At 47.9% G+C, this 19,767-nt stretch overlaps 5 protein-coding genes across 5 annotated transcripts; 2 read left to right on the top strand and 3 right to left on the bottom strand.

Moving 5' to 3' along the window:
• Positions 1-586: 586 nt before the first annotated feature.
• On the top strand, positions 587-2,275 carry F4812DRAFT_402410 (uncharacterized protein). The gene is made up of 2 exons (XM_047932247.1): positions 587-748; positions 977-2,275. Exons 1-2 carry the CDS (start codon positions 746-748, stop codon positions 2,087-2,089), a joined length of 1,116 nt encoding a protein of 371 aa, XP_047789927.1. The 5' UTR covers positions 587-745; the 3' UTR covers positions 2,090-2,275.
• A 669-nt stretch (positions 2,276-2,944) lies between these two features.
• On the bottom strand, positions 2,945-7,132 carry F4812DRAFT_402403 (uncharacterized protein). Its single transcript, XM_047932246.1, has 6 exons — positions 5,465-7,132; positions 4,705-5,352; positions 4,406-4,597; positions 4,184-4,354; positions 3,760-4,126; positions 2,945-3,704 (listed from the first exon to the last, which is right to left on the bottom strand). The coding sequence occupies exons 1-6, from the start codon at positions 6,841-6,843 to the stop codon at positions 3,072-3,074; spliced, it is 3,390 nt and encodes a 1,129-aa protein (XP_047789926.1). The 5' UTR covers positions 6,844-7,132; the 3' UTR covers positions 2,945-3,071.
• Positions 7,133-13,693: 6,561 nt separating this feature from the next.
• F4812DRAFT_430156 (uncharacterized protein) lies at positions 13,694-16,042 on the bottom strand. The gene is made up of 2 exons (XM_047934334.1): positions 15,136-16,042; positions 13,694-15,035 (listed from the first exon to the last, which is right to left on the bottom strand). The coding sequence occupies exons 1-2, from the start codon at positions 15,808-15,810 to the stop codon at positions 14,439-14,441; spliced, it is 1,272 nt and encodes a 423-aa protein (XP_047789925.1). The 5' UTR covers positions 15,811-16,042; the 3' UTR covers positions 13,694-14,438.
• Positions 16,043-16,682: 640 nt separating this feature from the next.
• On the top strand, positions 16,683-17,837 carry F4812DRAFT_402379 (uncharacterized protein). Its single transcript, XM_047932245.1, has 4 exons — positions 16,683-17,201; positions 17,271-17,305; positions 17,409-17,609; positions 17,669-17,837. The coding sequence occupies exons 1-4, from the start codon at positions 17,055-17,057 to the stop codon at positions 17,802-17,804; spliced, it is 519 nt and encodes a 172-aa protein (XP_047789924.1). The 5' UTR covers positions 16,683-17,054; the 3' UTR covers positions 17,805-17,837.
• A 67-nt stretch (positions 17,838-17,904) lies between these two features.
• Positions 17,905-19,037, bottom strand: F4812DRAFT_471582 (Osmotin, thaumatin-like protein; the record flags this gene model as incomplete). Its single annotated transcript, XM_047939108.1, has 4 exons — positions 17,905-18,262; positions 18,325-18,409; positions 18,463-18,584; positions 18,744-19,037. 4 exons carry the CDS (start codon positions 19,035-19,037, stop codon positions 17,999-18,001), a joined length of 765 nt encoding a protein of 254 aa, XP_047789923.1. The 3' UTR covers positions 17,905-17,998.
• Positions 19,038-19,767: the final 730 nt, after the last annotated feature.

The raw sequence follows: 19,767 nt of genomic DNA, 5'->3' as shown, positions 1-19,767 counted from the left end.
AGGTTAGATGATTAGATGAGATGAATGGTAAATAATGTATTTAGTAAACATCGACTCGAGCATTTCGCACAATGAGGTGGTGGCATGGGTTGGTAATGGCTGTTTCGCTAAAAAAAGAGCTGTAAGAGAGGAATATGAATTTTTAAGTTAAGAGAAAGAGAGAACTTCATAACTCAAAGGCTCTCTAGATTATTAATATTAAGAGGTAGGTACCTGTCTTTTTAATGAAGCATCATGAGTTAGGTATACCATAGAATTGTACTAGGTACATACAATACACTCGGTACTTAGGTACCTCTCATTATTGATAGGATTGTCCCGCCCTGCCGCCAAATTCTGCCGTCCTAAACAAGCACACCTAGCCTTGCTAGCGCACACCGCCCAGCGGCTGTCAGCCCCCAACCCCAACCCCCACTTTCCGTCTTAGGCGTCTGTCCCGCCTCCCACCTTCGCAGGTATCAGGCCGAAATTTCGAGAACAAGCAACAACTTACCTTAGCCCCGGCCTCTCATAAACCATATACTAGTAACTACCTACTACCTAACTTTCTTTTGAGTTACCCGATTCCTTCACCTACGGTACTTGAGACGGCAGCGAGAGAAAATACTCTCTCCTTATTCGTCTTTTTTTTTTTATTCTAAAAAGTCGAGAAAGAAGAAAAAGAACAACTTGAAGTACACATCTCGGCGATTGAATTGACTGGTTGAACCCCTCAGTTGAATTCTTCAACAAGATCAAATTAACCATGGTACGAACTACCTAATCTCATAATACCCTCTCTCCGTTTTCTCATTCTACCCTACCGTACCATGCCATATTCCACCCGACTATCCCATCCTATCCTATCCAATAATCTCCTAGTATACCCCTCGTCAAGCCGTTTATATAAGCACCTACACATATCAGGCACCTCAAGCACGTATGCACCTAGAGATAATATAAATACTAACCCCCTCCCCCCTTCGCGAACCAATAGGCGACAACAGCGACAACAAAACAGCGCCTGGCCCTCGCCATCTGCGACTTCCTATCCACCTCCCTCACGGACGGCACCCTCTCGGCCGAGGACAAGGACAGCATCGACGTAGCCGTCAACTGTATCGCCGAGTCCTTCAAGGTCGACCCCACCGACCCCGCCGCCGTCTCCGCCGCCACCGGCACCCAGAACCTGCTGCAGATCTACGGCGTGTACGAGAAGCTCAAGTCGACCACCGCCGCCGCCAACAAATCCGGAGCCTCGCCCTCCCCCTCGTCTCCCAACAACACCGCGGCCGAAAAGGAAGGCGAGAAAGTCAAGGAGCCCACCGATGAAGAAAAGGCCCACGCCGAAGACCTCAAGGTCCGCGGCAACCGCGCCATGGCCTCCAAGGACTACCCCGCCGCCATCGACCTGTACACGCAGGCCCTGGCCCTGCACCCGCGCAACCCGATCTACCTGTCGAACCGGGCGGCGGCCTACAGCGCCGCGCGCGACCACGCGAGCGCCCGCGCCGACGCCGAGGCCGCCGTCGCCATCGACCCCAAGTACACCAAGGCCTGGTCGCGCCTGGGGCTCGCGCGCTTCGCCCTCGGCGACGCCCGCGGCTCCATGGAGGCCTACCAGCTGGGCATCGAGCACGAGGGCAACGGCGGGAGCGAGGCGATGAAGAAGGGGTTCGAGACCGCGAGGAGGCGCGTCGAGGAGCTGGATGCCGAGACGGGTAGTGTTGACTCCGCGCGCGGAGGTGCTGGTGGTGGTCTTCCTGACCTCGGCAGTCTAGCGAGTCTCTTGGGCGGTGGTGGTGGTGGTGGTGGCGCCGGTGGAAACCGAGACGCAGGAAGCGGGGGTGGATTCCCCGACCTCAGCAGCATCATGAGCAACCCTATGTTCGCGAGCATGGCGCAGAACCTCATGTCGAACCCGGACATGATGCAGAACCTGATGAGCAACCCGCGCCTGCGCGAGATGGCAGACCGCTTCTCGAGCGGCGGCGGCATGCCCGACTTGAGCTCTCTGATGAGCGACCCAAACATCGCCGATATGGCTAGGAATATGATGGGCGGCGGCGCTGACGGAAACCCTGGAGCTGGGCGCGGCGCGGGACGATGATCGATCGATCGGTATTATCCCTTCTCGGTACTAGAGCGCTTGTTCCTACCCCCATTTAGCATGGAGAGTAGGCGTATAGGAGTTGCCGGGCGAGAGAACGCAAAAGAGCGTAGCGTAGCGTTTCCAGAGACCAAAAAAAAAGATGGTTGGGTAGGAAGGATATAAGATCATTATGAGTGACGGTTCTTACATTTATCTACCTACGTTATGCCCTTTTGGTGAATGAATGGGCGAGAGAGATGACGGCTAGCCGGATTCGAGCTATCTAGATCACGAGTAGACTTCACTAATGACAGACGAGTTCTCAGGGCAGTAATAGAAGGTAAAATCGACAATATAAGGGTTTACTATTCATAATTAATTCCACTGCAATGCTAACTTGGGTCTTAATGGCATATCGCAATTCGCGTCTGCTGATAGTAAAAATAAATGGATTCCTAGTTCCGGACAGGAGTAATATAAGGGGAAGGAGAAAATTAAATCAGTGTTCGTCTAGGTTTTGTCCTCTCATACACCTTGACTCCGTATCATGCTGTAGTGTCCTTTCGTTTTCTCCTCTAAGAATAACAGCATGCCCAGTCCTAAAACACGTAACTTTTCGTCTTTGTGGTCTTTCGAATGTCACCGCCCCGGAAATCATAGGAGGGGAAAAGTATCACAATCGTTTTGGGTTTCTCGCGTCCCCCTTTTTGCCATCCATCATCCATATCTTTATGACTAGCCGATAAGTAATTTTTTTGAAAGGATGAAAAAAATCAGAACCGAATAACAAGCAACTTAAAGCATCCGTAATCGATATGACTGGTACTGTGTATTCTTCCGTATCCGAAGCGAAAAGCGTTTTCCGTGAAGATTCATAAGAATAAGTATGTACAACCAGAAACGTAAAAATGCGCGCAGGAAAATGGGATACATATTCGCAATCAAGGAGAGATGGAATAGAAACAATGCATCATTGGAAAGCACAATTCGAAACGCCGGGTTACTTTGCACGGGAGACAGAGCCTCCACGTTTTTGCGAGAGTCCCGCATTCTCCTTGTGACTTAACTTAGGGCTAGTTGGACCTCGTTTTCGACCCCTCCCAGCGCGATAGCGACCGCGGGCTCGGCCTCGGTAGGCACCTCTGCCCTTGCTATGACCTTGAGCAGATGATTTAACTTCGGGAGAGGATGGCGAGGGTTTCTGTTGCTCCCGTGGTGTCTTACCCTCTCGTCGAGAGGGTTTTGTAGGCGTGGGCATGGGTTGGCTAACGGAGCGAGTCGGGCTGTCCGAAAAACAAAGTGGCGATGGTTCGGGACAAGATACAGATTGAAGGGTGTTTCGGCGAGGCTTCGGGTTAGGTGCGTCAAATACCGTTGGTTGCGCGGCGGACTCAGGAGGTATGAGAGGCGAAACGGCATCATCAGTTTTGCTTTGGATAATCGTCTCGGAAGTCTTTACAGCGGTAGATACAGAACAGGAATCGGAATCCACAGGTGGCGCGCTAACAGATGGTCCAGCTTCTTCTTCGACGTCCTCGGCCCAGCTATTTCGCATAGGGGATGTATTATTTAAATGTAGCTCTGCTGCAGAACGAGGTGTGAACTCCGGAGCACCAGGATTCAGCCTTGAACCCTGTCAGAGGTTAGTGCCAATCAAAAAATCATGAATGATTTTTCGACGGATCTACCTCTTTTTTATGCCCATTAGGAGTTTTCACAACCTGTCCGTTAGTCTTCCCTGCCACAGGAGAATTCTCGACCGTAGATACTGGTCGCGGTGCCTGGGTACCGTTCGAGGCGTCGACAGCATTTGCCGGCTCGTCGACAGACCCATCTGTCTGTATAGCGCCTAAGGAAATTACACTATCGCTAGTGGCTTCTTCATTTTGCTTGTCCTCCTTTGATTCTTTAGGCTTAAGGAAGATCTGCTTGGACCAAAGCTCGGCATATTTACCCTTCTTGGAAATCAACTCTTCATGATTTCCCTGTTCAGCTATCTCCCCATTCGCAACGACGAAGATAGTATCAGCATTCATAACAGTTGAAAGACGGTGCCTATGATTGAATTAGTATGATTAGGCCAAGGAATCCACTGAGTCGTGATAAACTTACGCTACGATAAATGTAGTACGGCCTTGACATAGAGCGCGAAGACCGTCTTGGATTTTCTGCTCCGTATCAGTATCGACGGAGCTAGTTGCTTCATCAAGGAGCACTATTTCAGGTTGTTTAAGAATAGCACGTGCAATCGCAATTCGCTGCAGTTCACCGCCAGATAGTTTTCTAAATCTGTTAGCCAATCTCAATACTAGGTGTTATTATGTTGTAACTCACACTCCACGCTCACCAACGCGAGTCTTATAGCCCTCCGTAAAGCCCATTATATGGTCATGGATTGCTGCTGCTTTACAGGCGCTATAAACCTCTTCGTCTGTAGCTGTTAACCGAGCGTATCTGATATTGTTGATCACAGTATCGTCAAAAAGGATCGGTGATTGCGGGACAATACCAATGGACTGTCGCAGACTAAATACGGAGCAAGATTAGCAGAGGTAATACCAAGAAGGGCCCTAGGGATCGTCCAGCACCAAATGCGAATGTTCGAAGATAGAAGGGTAAATGCCAGATCATACCTTGAGATGGTTACATCTCGAATATCCTGACCATCAATTTGGATAGAGCCACCTGTTACGTCGTAAAAACGATCAAGTAGCTTCAATATAGTTGACTTTCCAGCCCCGGTGGCGCCAACAAATGCCACAGTGGTACCAGATGGAACGGACACTTTCACGCTCTTCAAGATGTCCTTCTTCTTGTCGTAGCTGAAACTGACGTTCCGGAACTCAACTTTACCACCCTTGAGCTTCAGGGGTTTGGCATCGGGCTTCTCAACTACGGTTGGCTTTGTCGTCATTACGTCAAGAAGCCTTTCGGCATGCACCAGATCCTGGCTGATGTTCTTTCCGAGCTGAGAGAAAAAGCGTAGAGGCGATGTGAGCTGACCCCAATATGTCAAGAGCATGACAAAGTCGCCAGCAGTAGCCTGGCCATTAGTAATTTGATATACAGCTAAGAACGCACCGGCCAGTAATCCCGCAAGAAGAATTAAGTACTGAAAAGCGTGTCCAACGAGGTAGCTATAATACAGAGACTTCGCCGATGAGACGCGAGAATTGACTGCCACGCCATATCGTCTTTCTTCGTACGGAATTTGGTTGAATGCACTGACTGTTTGCCAACCTTGGATGCCGGCCTGGCGGATATAATGCTCCTCGAAATACCTATAAAAAATAACAATCCAAATTTAGCCACTCAACAACGGAAAAGCAATCCTTCGAGACGGGAGTAAAAGTCCTTCATGGACTACTAATACATCAAAAGTGCGCAACTTACGTCCTAACCATCATCTTTCGCTTCTCCTTGAAGCTTGCAATAATGCGAGTGGCAGCTTGGATGAACGCAGTACCAGTTGCGATGGTAATGAACCCTTCGTATGGCCCGAATTTTGTCGACAGGTACGTGAATGCAATGATCAAATCAATCAACATCGGCAATGCTTGGAAACATATCGAGTCTAGCATATTCGAAATGGAGGTACCATTCGAAATAGCCACTATTAGATCCGATGAGCTCTTAGAATCATGGAACTCGGAGGACAAGTTCATAATGTGAGAATACGCGGCTGCTGTGAGGGCCTCCTCGGAGTAGTACTCGATAGGCAACCACAACATCTGCCTCAAGAGGTTAATGCCAGCCTCGGAGGCTAAAAGTCGAAGTGCAGCAAAGATTGCGACCTGAACCCAAGGGTTACTTTTGGAAACTCCACTCAAAGAATCCATCACGGCACCATACTGCCGAGGAATCAGGAAATTGAGCACATTTCCAGCCAACAGGCAGAGTCCCACGAGAGCAGCGTAGAGTTGGAGACGGCGATTCTTGACAGGCCAAATGTACGGAAAGAAGATGAGAAATCCCTTGGCGTACGCAATCCAGCTACCCTCATTCTTCAAACGCTTCTCAATTTTCTCGCGGGAAATGCGCTGCTGACGTTCCCATGGCGATTCCACGTCTCTGGGAGAGTTAGCTGCTTCTGTGTTAGTCGCTTCTGTATTTGTACCCTCCGAGTTGGTCCCATAGCCGCTATCCGTAGATGTGTCGACACCATTCGCTCGTTGACCCGGTTTGGGAAGCAGAGGGGCTCGCTCCTCGTCATCATCTTCATCGACCCCATCTTCTCGCCAAACAAAATATGCTAAAATAGCGGCTAAGGCAAGAACGCTGCGAGCGATAACGATGGAGGCGTCCAGTCGGAGAAATGTTGCTGAGTTGTTACTAGTTTTTGGGGTCGTTACTATCGGCTCAGATGCTGCGATAAATAGGAGCGCAGCATTTAAAAGCTCAAATGGGAACGCGATAAGCCACGATCCAAAGAAAGGGTACCAGACGGTATCGGAACCGTCCCCGAGACTATTCTGCTGGATTCCAAAGATCAGAATACAGGATAGTAACCCGATAACTGTGTCCTGGGATGGCCATCGTCCCCATACGATAATCTCAATTATCTTGACAATAAATTGAAGAACGAAGGTACTGATGAAGAAACAAAGAAGGTAATATATAACCTTGCGCCGAACGTGGGTTGACTTCTTCGAGTCCGAGGTTTGTAGTGTGCATATAGCAACGGCTGAGGTGATGGCAAAGTATAGGAACACCACAAGGGGGTAGATATAATGCAGCGCTGCCTGCACACCCTGCAGCTCCAGTCCCGTCATTCTCTCGGCCGCTACCTGGTCGAATAGCCTGAGTCCAGATCGTGTACAGGTCTGGAAATAGCTGTATGAGCTAAGGCGAGTTCAGTGCAGATCAACAATGAAGAAGCGGTGAATAAATAGATATGTCCTGGATGGTTTATGGTTAGTTCCAAGTCCTCTCGAGTTATTGAAATAGGGTAATGGAAGAAGAGATTGACAGCAGCAGCAGGCTCGACGAAATTGTGAAGGTTGCATATGGTTACTCCTGTCCGAGTAACAGGAGTGCAGTAGTAAGTAAGGTAGCGTAGCTTTTTTGTTTTGTTTTGTTTTTCTTTTCAAATATGAAAGATGGGTGAATGTGGGTTGGGTTGAGTTGGGTAGTAAAAACTGAGAGAAAGTTGAAAGTTAAAAGACGTATGTTGGATGAAATCACTTAGTGTACGAAACAGCATCCAACTCATATCTAACAGAAGGACCAAGGGCCAAGGACCAAGGACTAAGCTATTTCTAAGTTTAGTGCTGGCTCCAGTCTAGCTCTTCCCTCATCTAATGATGAGCTGCCGTTGGCTCTTTCCTATTTCCTGGCCTAGGTACATTCTTCAGCACATACGTGTGTTGAAAGGCAGGAACGTGGTGATGTGTCGACAGAAGGTAGGAGGTGACCGAACTTCTTGACTAAGGTAACTAATAGCTAGCCCCCAAGTTTTTAAACAGTCTTTTCCCACTACACCATGGGATGGCATCAACAATAAATGGGATGGTACTATAATACATCCCAACACCATTACATGAATAACAATTATACAGGTAAAGCTTTAAAAGTTAGAAGCTCTTAATAGGGGGGATAAAGGAATAATAAATGAATATATGAATGGGTGTTTATAGAAGGGGATAACATCATAAGAAACCACTACTTAGATAGTCTCTGATCGAGTGAGCGGCCAATGCCCGATGCAGATAGCAGAATAGGCAGGTAGTTTAGGTTAGGTTAGGTTAGGTTAGGTAGGTCATGTAGGAGGGGAGGAGCCTCTGCAGCCAAGACATCTCGTCTGATCGTAGTTCTATGGGAGGAGGGTATCATAGGTAGGAAGAATCACTAACATTAACCAAGTGGATATTAACGTGGAAACATACCTAACCAGGTCATAGTCCCTCAAACGATCGAAGAGCCACTAGTAACGCCGGTAGTGCTTCTCTTATGCAAGCGAGTTGATGAGGCTCAAAGCTCGAATGGCACGGCACCTGTTGGTCTGTTGGTTCTGTTGGCCCATAAAAGGTTCGGCATTCACCATCTGACCAAGGAGGCAGATCTGCGGCGATATCCAAAGCCTTGACCAACTTCTGGCCTCAATACCACCAACTGTAAAATCTGCTTTTTAAAAGCGAACCTTAGCCACGTGAAAGGTAAATCGGGTGCCGGGTTTCAGCCCTACGGGTGACGCACACCTGAGCTATAATTTACTCTAGGCACCGTGTAGATAAACGCTAGATGAGGTCAGATCTGAACCGGGAATAACAATGGAACCAGAGGCAGCTTCAAAGGAACTGCAAGAACCAAATCGGATGTTGGCTGACGGGGTAAGACTGGCAAAGACCTAGGTCTACGACTCTTTCGCCCGACTAGGCCTTGTGTGTCGATGGACGTCAAGTTAAGCACCAGCGAAACGAAGGAGGGACGTCTAGACGAAGCGAGACACATGACTTAATGTGGAACAAAAATACGGCATAGAAAGCTGCTAGCATATTAAGTTTCTAAGGGGTCCAGCGCCGATGTTCGTTCCCCAAGATCTGCACATCTAATTTCCAGGTTTACATCACGGGTTCCAAAAACAAGGAGTCTAGAAGCGGCACTAAGCTCGTCGCGGGCCCTCCGGCTAAAGTAACCGGTCATCATTAACGCTAGATAAGAGCATGGGGCCAAGGAAGGGAACATAGCATCGACCAGCATGAGCCGCATGGGACAGCAGGGAATCCATGCCTTCTCAAAGGTTCGAAATCTCTGTTGCCAAGCCCACCATCGAGTATCACAGCACCTTCGTTTCCCGTAGCCACAGCGGTGTACGACGGACATGTACAAGCTGAAAACGTATCTCACGAAAGATGATATAAATTGAGAGCAAACTATCATGGGGAGTATAGGAAGCATAGGGAAGGGAGGGAGTTAATGCAGGTTCGACAACAACTCGACAGTGATACGAGGCCGGGCAATCATTAACTATGTTAGCCCCAAGCATGGCCGGAATGCCCTATTCGTGAGCCAAGAGTACTTGTTTCTGGGCTGACTCTGGTCTTTTTTAAATTCATTTCATCCGACCCAGCGGTCCAGCATACACGGCAACGTGGATCACGCTAAGGCGTGCCATTTGACGCCACTGGTTAGTCTGCCGGCTTGTCAAGTTAGTAGTTGGGATTGGCACTGGGCAGGGGAACTGGGGACCGCGCGTGACTTAATTCCAAGCAGAATTTCCATCCACTTGGAAAGATGCCAACATCTTCTGTGGTCCTGTACCGTTTAACAACACCAGCAGTTTAACGAGTCCACCTAGTCGGTTGCGGGAACTTGTCGCGCGGTGACACGTCAACTTAATCGGAACTCTGAGAATATCACTGTGAAAAGGGGAATTAAAAAATTTGCAGCTAACAAGCGTAAGAGACAGGGAATAGAAGAGAGAAAACAGGGATTAATGCGCGAACGCCCACGGGCCGCGTTCGTATCCCTAACAAGACAAACGACACTGACAATTGAATTTGGTGGAAATTTCGACTTCCCATGCTGGCAGGTACAGCACAAGGAGGCAGACCGAGACGGCCCCCAACTCCTTGACTCGTCTTCTCGGTGAGTGGGTGAGTGAGTCAATGACTATGTATCGGGAACTGGATGGATCTATTACTACCACAGTCTTGTGTCCGGAAAGGCAGCTCGAAGGGTGACACGACTGGACCGTTGAGAGATTTGCCGCGCTTTCTTATTCACAGCGGTTAGTGGTTGAGTAAGGTAGTGGTTAGTGCTTTGTAAAGGTCGGCTACAAACGTCTTGCAGGGTTGCGCCGATGTTCCCAGAACACGTGTCGGTGGTGAGACAAGGGAAAACAGAGACATTGGTGTTTCCACGACACCGGAAAAGGGTCATATATGTATACATAGTATTGATTCAGTTTGGAGCATCTGGTACTAGAAATTGTTGGTGGAAAAAGGAAAATAAGAAGAGGGAGAGGAATTAAAAAGTGGACTGGTACTTACCTAAGGTACAAAAGCGTCCAAGTGAAAAATGATTTGCGACCCGACCGGATGGATCCAATTGCCAGTGGTGAAGAAGGAGCCAGGGGTTCGGAAAGAGATATGTGGGGGGGAGGGTGTAGCTGCTTGCTGCCGTACATGTAGATTTTGAAGAAGCTGCGTCGGTACCGGCACCATGCGTGCATACTATGGTACGAACATACAAATAAGTGAAGTAGGTGGTACAAATACTGTAACAATAGCGGTGACCCTACAAACATCTTAGGTACGGGGTTAGGGAGGTACAATACCTGTACGTGTGCCTACCTACATTAGGTACATCCTTACTAGGTAGGTTAGGTTAGGTTAGGTATTGACCGACAATCAAACCTCTTCGTCCTGCCCGTGATGGATCTTACTCGTTCCATGTATCATCAAACTTCTAGCATCTCGTTTGCGCATACTTTACGACACGAAATTCAACATTTACCTATAGATAGGTACCTGTTACCTAACTTGGCTTACTTCCCTCGTGGAACATCTGACTTACACAAAGTGTTGACTGCTTAAGAATCTTACTTTAACTCTTCTAAATGTATTACGTACCCAAGTCATCTGTAAGTAAGGTATGTATAATTGTTATATTATTACATGACTCCAGGAAGTTATATCCCATGGTACGGATTAAATCCACATTGGTTCCGTCTGCAACACGATTATCCTGTCACCGACATCAACCGATCATCGATCCCAAATCTATCCGTCACCCGTCACCCGTTACCCGTCACCCCCGTTACTCCTCGGAGATGCCACTGAGAAACAAGCCCACAGGCTTCCCGATCCAATCATCTCAGTTATCAGCTTTATCAGCGCGGGTCGGACGCAGTTTTATCTGCATATGTACAGTAATGTCCGAGTAAGGGTTATTCAGATACGATAGAGATGTGATATATCATAAACTGCGGCCTCCCATCACTTACCTTACCGCTAGGTACTCGTCCCAAACCCCCTAACGTTTTACCGCTTTCTAGCCGAGTTTGGTCCGCTAGTTGTTTATCACATTGACTAGTAACATCTCAACTTCAACGTTTTTGACCGCCCTGAAAATCATGGTCTATTTCAACTACTACGAAAATTTTCAACATCTACCTATTCCATATTCCGCACGAAAAAACACTTTATACATCTCACCTCATCCCCTGACTCACGACTCACATACAGATTACGACTGACTGTTATTAGCGGCTCTACTGAGAAATGCTAAAAAAAAAAAACTTTATTAGTAACGTGCTGACAGTTCGTCTTACTGCCTACATAAAGCCAGCATGAACAAGTTGGCACGAGACTTGTTATCTTAGGTAATAATAAGAACCTGCGGCTGATCGCCTACAGCTTCAACATCGGTGTCGGTTTCGGTCAGCAATCAACGGACCTCAAGGTAAGAGAAGGATTTCCAAACCAATAGCAGCCACGGTTAACCGCGTAGGTAGGTAGTATTATATCCTCCATGGGGTAACTTATCGGCCGATATCATCAGATCACAGGATTAGCAAAACGAGATTAACGTCTTATTTAATTTCAATATTATTATGTCCACCAACATTTGCGATCTCCTCTCCGTTAAAGTCACATCGTTCCCTGCATTGCCAGCCTATGGTACCGGATTTTAATTCGCGGAGATTACTTTCATCGGAGATCGACTGGCAAGATAGTGATTTATTCGAATACCTGATTGAAAATTAGATAGTCCAGATGATCCAGTTGATTAATACGATGGTCATCGGCAGGGGTGTCATTCTCTCTCACCGAAAAGCTCAGAGCTAAGCAGATAGACTGCTTACACAGGTACTTAGGTAGATAAGTTGCAAATTTGCTGGTTTGCTCTTGATCATAAGGTAAGGAAAGCTGACACTCCTTAACTAAACCTCAACTATAATGCTTCCAGACTATGAAGTCATTGCAAGGGTTCGGGAGATAGCTATCAAACCCCTATACTATCAAAAGGTAGAACGATATCAACTCGAGGGGTTGACGTTGCTATCTCCATCTATAAGGACTACCTCACAGACGGTACCGTGATAGTCAAGTAAGAAAAGAAGCTCCTAATCAACCCGACTACTGATGAGTAATAACTCTCTATGTACGTTAATACCTATCAAACTCACAATGCTACTTGTACCTTATATAGGTAGGTAGGCAATTACTCGGTAACTATAAGTTTAACAATTTATCATGAGATAAATTATAATAATAACCATGAGCCATTTGGGCATTGCTATTGAATAGGAGGCGGACTAGATCAACGTAGAAATACCTAACAGTATTAGCGATTTGAACTTCAAGATAACTACCATATCCATCACGTATCAATAGAAGTTGAAACGAATATTAGGTTAGGTACCTAAGGTTATAGTATAGGAAACCCCTGTTAATATTACATTCGTTGACTAATTATGAACATCGCTTCTACAATGTAACAATAGGTTGAAGCTTCAAAATAGACTCATAAATTCATATGCCTTGAGAGTGTCACAGATAGGTATACCCAAAATTGAGCAAACCATCATTGCGCATCAATTCATTATAAATGAGCGCTTAGGTACTAATTACCTACTCCCCCCCAAGTCCTGAGAATAATATCACGCGGCGTCAGCCATGGGTTTCCCATCTACTCTTCTCCGACTTGGAAATCACGCGGGCAACGCATAAAACATACCTTCAAGGTTTGGCTCAAGCGGCATCGTTATTTTAAATCGACTCTTTCGCGACAGCCTACCTGAACACCCAAGGCGTATACCGCGCCAAGAGTCCCCGCGGAAGCACGCCATGAAAATATCGACGCAGTCGACGAGAAGGCCGCTGCTCTCGCGGAGCTTATTAAGACGAGCAAGCACTTCATCGTCTTCACGGGAGCGGGAGTTGTCTCGCCCTCGGCTCTTCACTTAGGTATCGTGAGCCCGGAAAATGAGATCCCGGAACTAACTTGTTGAGAGGAGGAGAAAATAATCCAGGCTTGTCGTTTGCGATCTGCAGGACACGCCGATTTGGACGGGCTCGCGGACCGGCGGAGTTATAGCAAGACGAACGGACGAGCTGATGGCTCGCGTGATGGCTAACCTTGATATCCATCTCTATTGTGCCGTTCATCCTGCGCCGTCATCGGACTGTGCAGTAGATGGAAGCGAAACGACGGGCGAGGACCGTCACCAGTTGAGAATCTGCGGCGTCGACGTGGATGGAACGCCTGCCACTTTTCTGCGCTCAGCGAAGCTCGGAAAGCACAGCAGGCGGGGGACTCGCGCGGAACCTTTCAATATCTACCTAGGTAGGTAGCTTTCGAGGTGGCTTGTGACTTGGATCCGGGAGCGGAAAGGAAGTTGGGATTAGAGGTTACGGGGAATTATGGCGAGCCTAATTTGGAGGTTATGTATGAGTAGGTAGGTATACATACGGGTGAGGCGGTTACGAAGATGTTGTAATATTTCCTGGAATATGATCCGCAGACTGGGGAATGGAAGACGACAGAACAGACGAGTTAGTGCGCCAATAAGATAGATCAGGGGCATACCATACCCGAAAGACATTGGGCGGAGTCACTCTTCGCGGTTGGGAATTAATTGGCACATATCGTGGAGGACTACAGATTCATCTGCCGTATAATATCACTTATCCCGTCCCGTAAAGGGGCGGAGACCAATCGTTGTATCAATCATAGGTACCTCCTATCCTAAGCAATAACTCTCCACCTAGCAAACTCTATTCATGCCTGAGTATCTACCTCGAGCAATACTCCTCATACAGCCTCCCCAACATACGTCCCCCGCCGCAACCGGATGATTCTCTGCTCTCCAGAACAAATCCCGTAGCTCAAGTATTGCAAATACCGCCACCTGGGATAGACAAATCAATCCCATCCATATTCCAAAAGGATGCCTCATGCCGTCTCTCAGCTTCGCCCACTCCGTCACGACGTCCTATTACTTGAGCCCGATTTTCGGCCCTTGTTAGGGGTAGAGCTTCACCGGTAATTCAAGGCAAGCATGGAATAGGGGGATATCCATTATAAACATCCTTGGAATCAAATTCGAGTATGATTATGGGAAGCAGGCTAGAATGTAACTAACTAGACCGTAACTCATACGTCTTCCGGGCCCATGACCTCTGGTGCCGTCGACAAATTATTTTAGTTCTGCGCCGTGGGCAAAACTCTTATATCCCCGTGCCTTAGGTAGCATATACCTTCGTATGCCTCCATAACCGAGCACCGTACCGTAGTCCACATGATCCCTCGCGAAACGAAACCACCCGCCAAGAAACGCCAGCTAATTTTTCCTTAATACCTTAGGTACCTCCTATCTATCATCATCATGCCCCCGGGTGAGTGGTTGTATTACCTCCTTCTAACCTCGACGGGTCCTATTTTCCGCATTCCTGATCCGTCTCGACGACCTGGTCATTATCCTCCTGTACTTAACCCAGAGGAAGAACACGTCTTTGAGCACGACAAACAGGCACCCGCCAACGAGGCTGCGTCCCCACCGCTCCTGGAGCAGGCCCGTCGGGAATCCGGACGCGGGCCGGTTGACGAGGCGCGAGGGGAGAACGTATCGTAGTAACTCGCCCATCCCGTAGCACACGCCGGGGAAGAGCAACGACCCGGCGAGGAAGTTCTCGAGCGACTTGCCCTGCGCTACCCTGTTCCGCCGGTTGTTGCCCTGCTGGCGGCGGATCGCCTCCTCGTCGTCGACGATCGCCATGTCGAAGTCGAAGTCGAAGAAGTTGCGCCCGACCGCCGCTTGTTCGTCCCGGGCCGGTATCGGAATCTGCTGCTGGCTCGCCTTGGCTTCCCATTTCTTCTCGAGGTTCTTGGAGATCGTGCTGTGCAGCTGGAAGTACGTGGACCGGACGGCCGGGTAGATGGCTAAGGCTCGTTGAGGGGACGGAGGCCACGTGAAATAGTCGTCTGCGTGGTTGATGAGCGCCACGAACGTCGCATACTATTTTATTTTTTGGTGGTAAGCAGGTTTCTTGCTGTCAGGGGGATGGGGGGCCGATTGTATGTATGGTAGGTAGTACGTGAAGTTTGAGTTTGCTTACTAGGACTGAAGTAGGAAATAAACCAACACCATCCAAAGGTATTCGGTTGAGTACTAGGCCTGGGGCGATGAAGGGCAATATCGCAAAGTTGACCAAGTTGATAGGCGGTATGCGCGTCCGATCTGCTACGCGGATGGGATAGCGTATAAGGCCGAAGAGCACGCGGTCCTCGGTGCCGAACAGGAACTCCATCGTAGCTTCGGGACCGGCGAATAAATCGATAGCCTTAAGACCATAGATGGAACTGCTCACCAGAGCACCCGAAGCAATAAACCCGAACAGGATCTGAGGAGACCATTTCGAGAAGGTATTAATCACGTAATTATTCAGGTATATAGCAAGATCCCATCGGCCCGTAACTATGATGGGCGATTTGCAGATGGGGCATTTCACTTCCTTGGACTGGTTTTCTAGGTCGGTTATCCAGGCCATCAGACACTCGTGATGTCCTTCCAGCGTGCATGTGCATGGCGTCGACCAGTCGGCGGGAAGCGAAGCCTCGGGCTCATCGACAAGGCAGATAAAACATCGATGGGTATTCGGCGGGGGTTCGGAAGACGCGGCTAACGAATGAATGCTTCTAGGTTCGTCGCTGTCGGTGATTTGGGGAGCTGGAGTAGTTATATCGTCGTTTGGCGTTTCAATGGGAGGCGTCTGGGCTGTCGAAGATGCCATGATGATGGAGCTCCCGGTGACAGCTGCAAAAACAAGTATTTAATGGATAATATTATACTATGCCATGCTACTTTCAAACGATAATTAAAATAGAAGGTGTTATAAATTTTAAATTTATTTCACCTTACGTTGTAAGGCTACCTCTAGGTAAGGTATGTACGGAGTAAGATGTGAATATGTGCAAGTTTACCTTGGATAGAAGGTAGGTAATTAAGGTTGTAGTTGATATCATTGTTGGGCTCCTGTCTCCATAGTGGATGTACTACCTGTAAATTTGAACCTCGGAATCCTCCAGCCTCTGACTGATTACCTAAAAGTATACCTAGGTACTTAGGTGCCTAGCTTGATCAGGATAGCTCCCCACATCTTCCTGAAACATCCCCACTTCTGCAGGTACCTAAAGTAAAGTAACTGAGAAAAGCCGTTTAATCGCATATTTCTTTAATTACATGCCACGAATTCATTTTATTGTCTCATGCAAAATATGAAGTCTTCATAGAAATAAATGCTTGAGGCAAAGTATTTCCGTACTTAATCCTGTCAACAGGTTAGGTAGATTGAAACTGAATTAGGGTTCGAAGTATTGGTTACCGATCATTGACGTCTCATATATCTTCCCGCAAAGTTATCGTTGATCCTGAACGTTGCCACCATATAAGGTATCAATTATGCTACCCGGGACGGTACGGAGTAGACTTCCTATTGCTCGGCGATAGCTCTTCTATACCTCATTAGTTTCAGTCCGAACGCCCCTTGCAACGGTAGATATTCATAAAATGTCTTTTATTTATCAGCTCAGGTAGTTATCGATACATATATCGTGATATAATTGTAATACCATCACCGAGATTCCTACCTAAGATATCTAAGTTAGGCGGTTATGATAACTAGAGACACTCCTTACGTAAAGATGCAGGACGCATTTCGCGGTGGGTAGCCTATTACTGAAATAGCATGAGAGGTCCCAAATATTCTTATACTATAGCAGTTAAAGCCTGAACAGTGCCGCTGCGCTGATGACTCGCCGCCAAGACGACGTCTGTATCCGAATGGACGGGTAATATGCAACGATCCCGAACCCCCTTACTGAGCTCTCGCTAATCTGGCAGGTATTCTTTTAGTCTACGGGATATGTAACATTATAAAAATCATCTTACTTTTGTCTTTCTCCGTGGGCTACTTCTCACCTTGTCGTTGTCGTTGTCCTCCCTGACCTTTCTCTCTCATCTCCGCTCCCTCGAGACATGACCAGGCCTCGCGCGCCAAGAGCGGCGGCCATTGCGGGCGCGATCGCCCGAATCCTTGGCTTAGGTGCTTCCGTCGTATTACTGGCCAACCTTATCTATGAGAGCGTCAACTGGGGAAAGATGCTGGGGCTTTCGGTCTCGGTGGTAAGATGTTAAAATACCGCGTGGAATGCTTATGCCATAGTAAATCGTCGTTACTGAATCCAATTCTAGGCTGTGATTGCGTTGTTAGTCGACGGCTCGGAGGTGTAAGAAAATTTTATAAATCTGTTAAATACCTCCTATACCTATATCCGAGGTCCATATATATCATTGCTCGGAAAATTTATCACTGACTTCTTGTTGTTATAGCACCGGGTTACTTGACTCAACCCGCACAATACCCCGTGTCTCGCCGTTTTGTTTAATCTGCGAAGATCTCTTGGTTCTTTGTCTAGCGGTCCCTTCAATTATCTTGATCATCTTGAGCAATGTCCATGACACGGCCGCCGACGCCCCTTACCCCTGGGAGGCCACCGATTCCTTATCACTTACCGTCACGATCGCAATATGGTGAGTTTCAGTCACGCATATTAAGTGGCAGTAATTCATAGTCATGTTAATCGATGTAGTGCCCTGAGAGTTATCCTCCTGATATGGAGCTGCGTGGACTGTTGCTATACGCTGAAGCACCCAAGACGGCGTGAAAGTATACTTTCACCTGTACATTCAATAGACGAATTGCGAGACGTTGTTTCTAGTAGATAATGTACCTATATTAACTAGTAACTACGAATCCCCCCTATCATGTTGGCGTGACTGATTTAGTAAACGCACCCTGAGACGTCCTCCCATATAGCACAAGAATGTGACTGCCAGAGTACCTAGATACCTTAGGTACCTACCTTAGGTAGGCATGTATCAATACCTCTATACGCCCACGCTGCAAATTGAATATTCCATTACGCACCCTTAGCACAGTCCTGTGCATAACCATCCTTCATGGGACACTTCAACTGCCCAGGATGGTGCTTACAAGCTGTCCCTATGCAGCATGTGATGCTGCGGCTACAGCCAGGTAGGTCCACCTTGGTGGCGAGGTCATCGGTAGGAAATGTATAGGCTATACCTTGACAATCCTTGAAGATGTTCTCGGCTCCAGGTGGATGCTGCGGATCGTCTCTGTACGGATTTACACAAGTCTTGCCGTTCAACTGAAGCTCTTTCTGTGACCACGAATTAGCTATAGGTACGACAACGTAAGGGGGTTCTTTCAATAGCGACGAACCGGGCACACTTCTTGCAAGTCGAGGTTGCAACCTAATTGCACTTTGCCCTCACACTCGCAAACCACTGGGACGGTGAAAGCGTCCCTATCCAGAAATTAGTAAGTCTAATATCAATATTCTCAGTGGTGATCACTTACACATAGCTGACGTCCATCGCCATAGACGCATGGTCACCGTTCATGAAAAAGGACCCCTCCAGCAGGGTAGCGCGATCAACGATATCGTACCCATGCTCATACAAGGCCAGTCGTCCGAACCACTAGGTAGAAATATAAAATTAGAATCTGTATTTGTAGAGGGGCTTACTCTATAATTTACTGCGGCCTTTCATAAACCAAAGTCCGGAAATACGTTTCAAACTACCTATGTGCAAGGAAATAAGGGGGGGGGGGTGCGTCTGGGCTGGGATAGGACTTACCCCAGTTGGGGCCGCGAACGAGATGGTCTCTCCCGGCGCGATAGTATTCGCCTCGTTTACCACCTTGGTTACCGGCGGACTACCGGCGCCTGCTACATGTAGAGTAGAGACAGCTGCCGTGTGAGAGTTAATCACAGTGAATATGAACTCCTCTGCCTGACCGACTGCAGTGGCAACCTGTGGAGGCTGCGTTACGGCGGGCGGCGACACGTCTTCTATCGGAGTTGCCATAGCTGCATGGCAGAATCCAAGCAGTGCCAAGGTGACCGGTGCCATGAAGGCGGAGCTAGACATGTTAGGAAGCATATTTTTTCGATTTTGTTTAGAGGAAAGTAAGCAATTCTCAAGAGTTACCTGAGGACTATAAAGGCCAGTGAGGGATGTGAAAACAGGAGCTGGGCGGACTGCAACTAGTTTATATAGAGGTTGTTCCTGAGAGCATGCCGCTGCGGATGTATTCACTCATGGACGTAGCTTGTAAGCATATTGGCAAGATCTGCGAGTTTGCGCTGGTACCGGTAATTCGTAGTGACTCGATAGAATTCACCTTGAGAAGAGGGAAATGGCTACTGAACCTACTGACGACAATCTGTGTTAGAGTTACGTCGTGATACAACGGCGTTGTTCCTGCAGCGATCTATATCCCACGCCGAAGTATATGATAGAATTGGCACCACGTAGATGTCTACGCCGTACGAATTCCGGCATCTGTGATACGCTAGCACTTCGGGTCACTCGCAGCATCGCGCTCCGGGCCCCGCTAATCTCTGTTAACCGGTTGCGAGGTAGGTAGCCATTTCAGATGGCGGGTTAGTGTTATCGGGCCTCGAATGTCCGCATTGACGTGAGTTAATCCTTCACATCTCTTCAGGATACTACAATACTAAAACAACCTAAATAACATAACATCGGGAAACATCTACTCGAACTGCGGAAAAGTTTGCGACACACAGACCGGTGTACACATATCACCTAGAATAAGTCTCTACGCGTACAATATCGTAACACGCTAGGTTCGACCTGT

Source organism: Daldinia caldariorum, assembly GCF_022478825.1.
Source record: "Daldinia caldariorum strain CBS 122874 unplaced genomic scaffold F4812scaffold_9, whole genome shotgun sequence".
Taxonomy (NCBI): Eukaryota; Fungi; Ascomycota; class Sordariomycetes; order Xylariales; family Hypoxylaceae; genus Daldinia; species Daldinia caldariorum.
Note: the sequence above shows the minus strand (reverse complement) of the source record. Positions and strands in the feature narration are given on the sequence as shown.

Bases quoted from the DNA above. Each gene is read 5' to 3' on its own strand.
- F4812DRAFT_402403 (XM_047932246.1), bottom strand. From the start codon at position 6,843: ATGACGGGACTGGAGCTGCAGGGTGTGCAGGCAGCGCTGCATTATATC. The intron at 4,355-4,405 runs GTGAGTTACAAC...TAACAGATTTAG, and splicing joins CGCGTTGGTGAGCGTGGAGT to AAAACTATCTGGCGGTGAAC. The intron at 4,127-4,183 runs GTAAGTTTATCA...ATTCAATCATAG, and splicing joins CGTACTACATTTATCGTAGC to GCACCGTCTTTCAACTGTTA.
- F4812DRAFT_430156 (XM_047934334.1), bottom strand. From the start codon at position 15,810: ATGGCATCTTCGACAGCCCAGACGCCTCCCATTGAAACGCCAAACGAC. The intron at 15,036-15,135 runs GTAAGCAAACTC...AAAATAAAATAG, and splicing joins TATTTCCTACTTCAGTCCTA to TATGCGACGTTCGTGGCGCT.
- F4812DRAFT_402379 (XM_047932245.1), top strand. From the start codon at position 17,055: ATGACCAGGCCTCGCGCGCCAAGAGCGGCGGCCATTGCGGGCGCGATC. The intron at 17,306-17,408 runs GTAAGAAAATTT...TTGTTGTTATAG, and splicing joins TTAGTCGACGGCTCGGAGGT to CACCGGGTTACTTGACTCAA. The intron at 17,610-17,668 runs GTGAGTTTCAGT...TAATCGATGTAG, and splicing joins ACCGTCACGATCGCAATATG to TGCCCTGAGAGTTATCCTCC.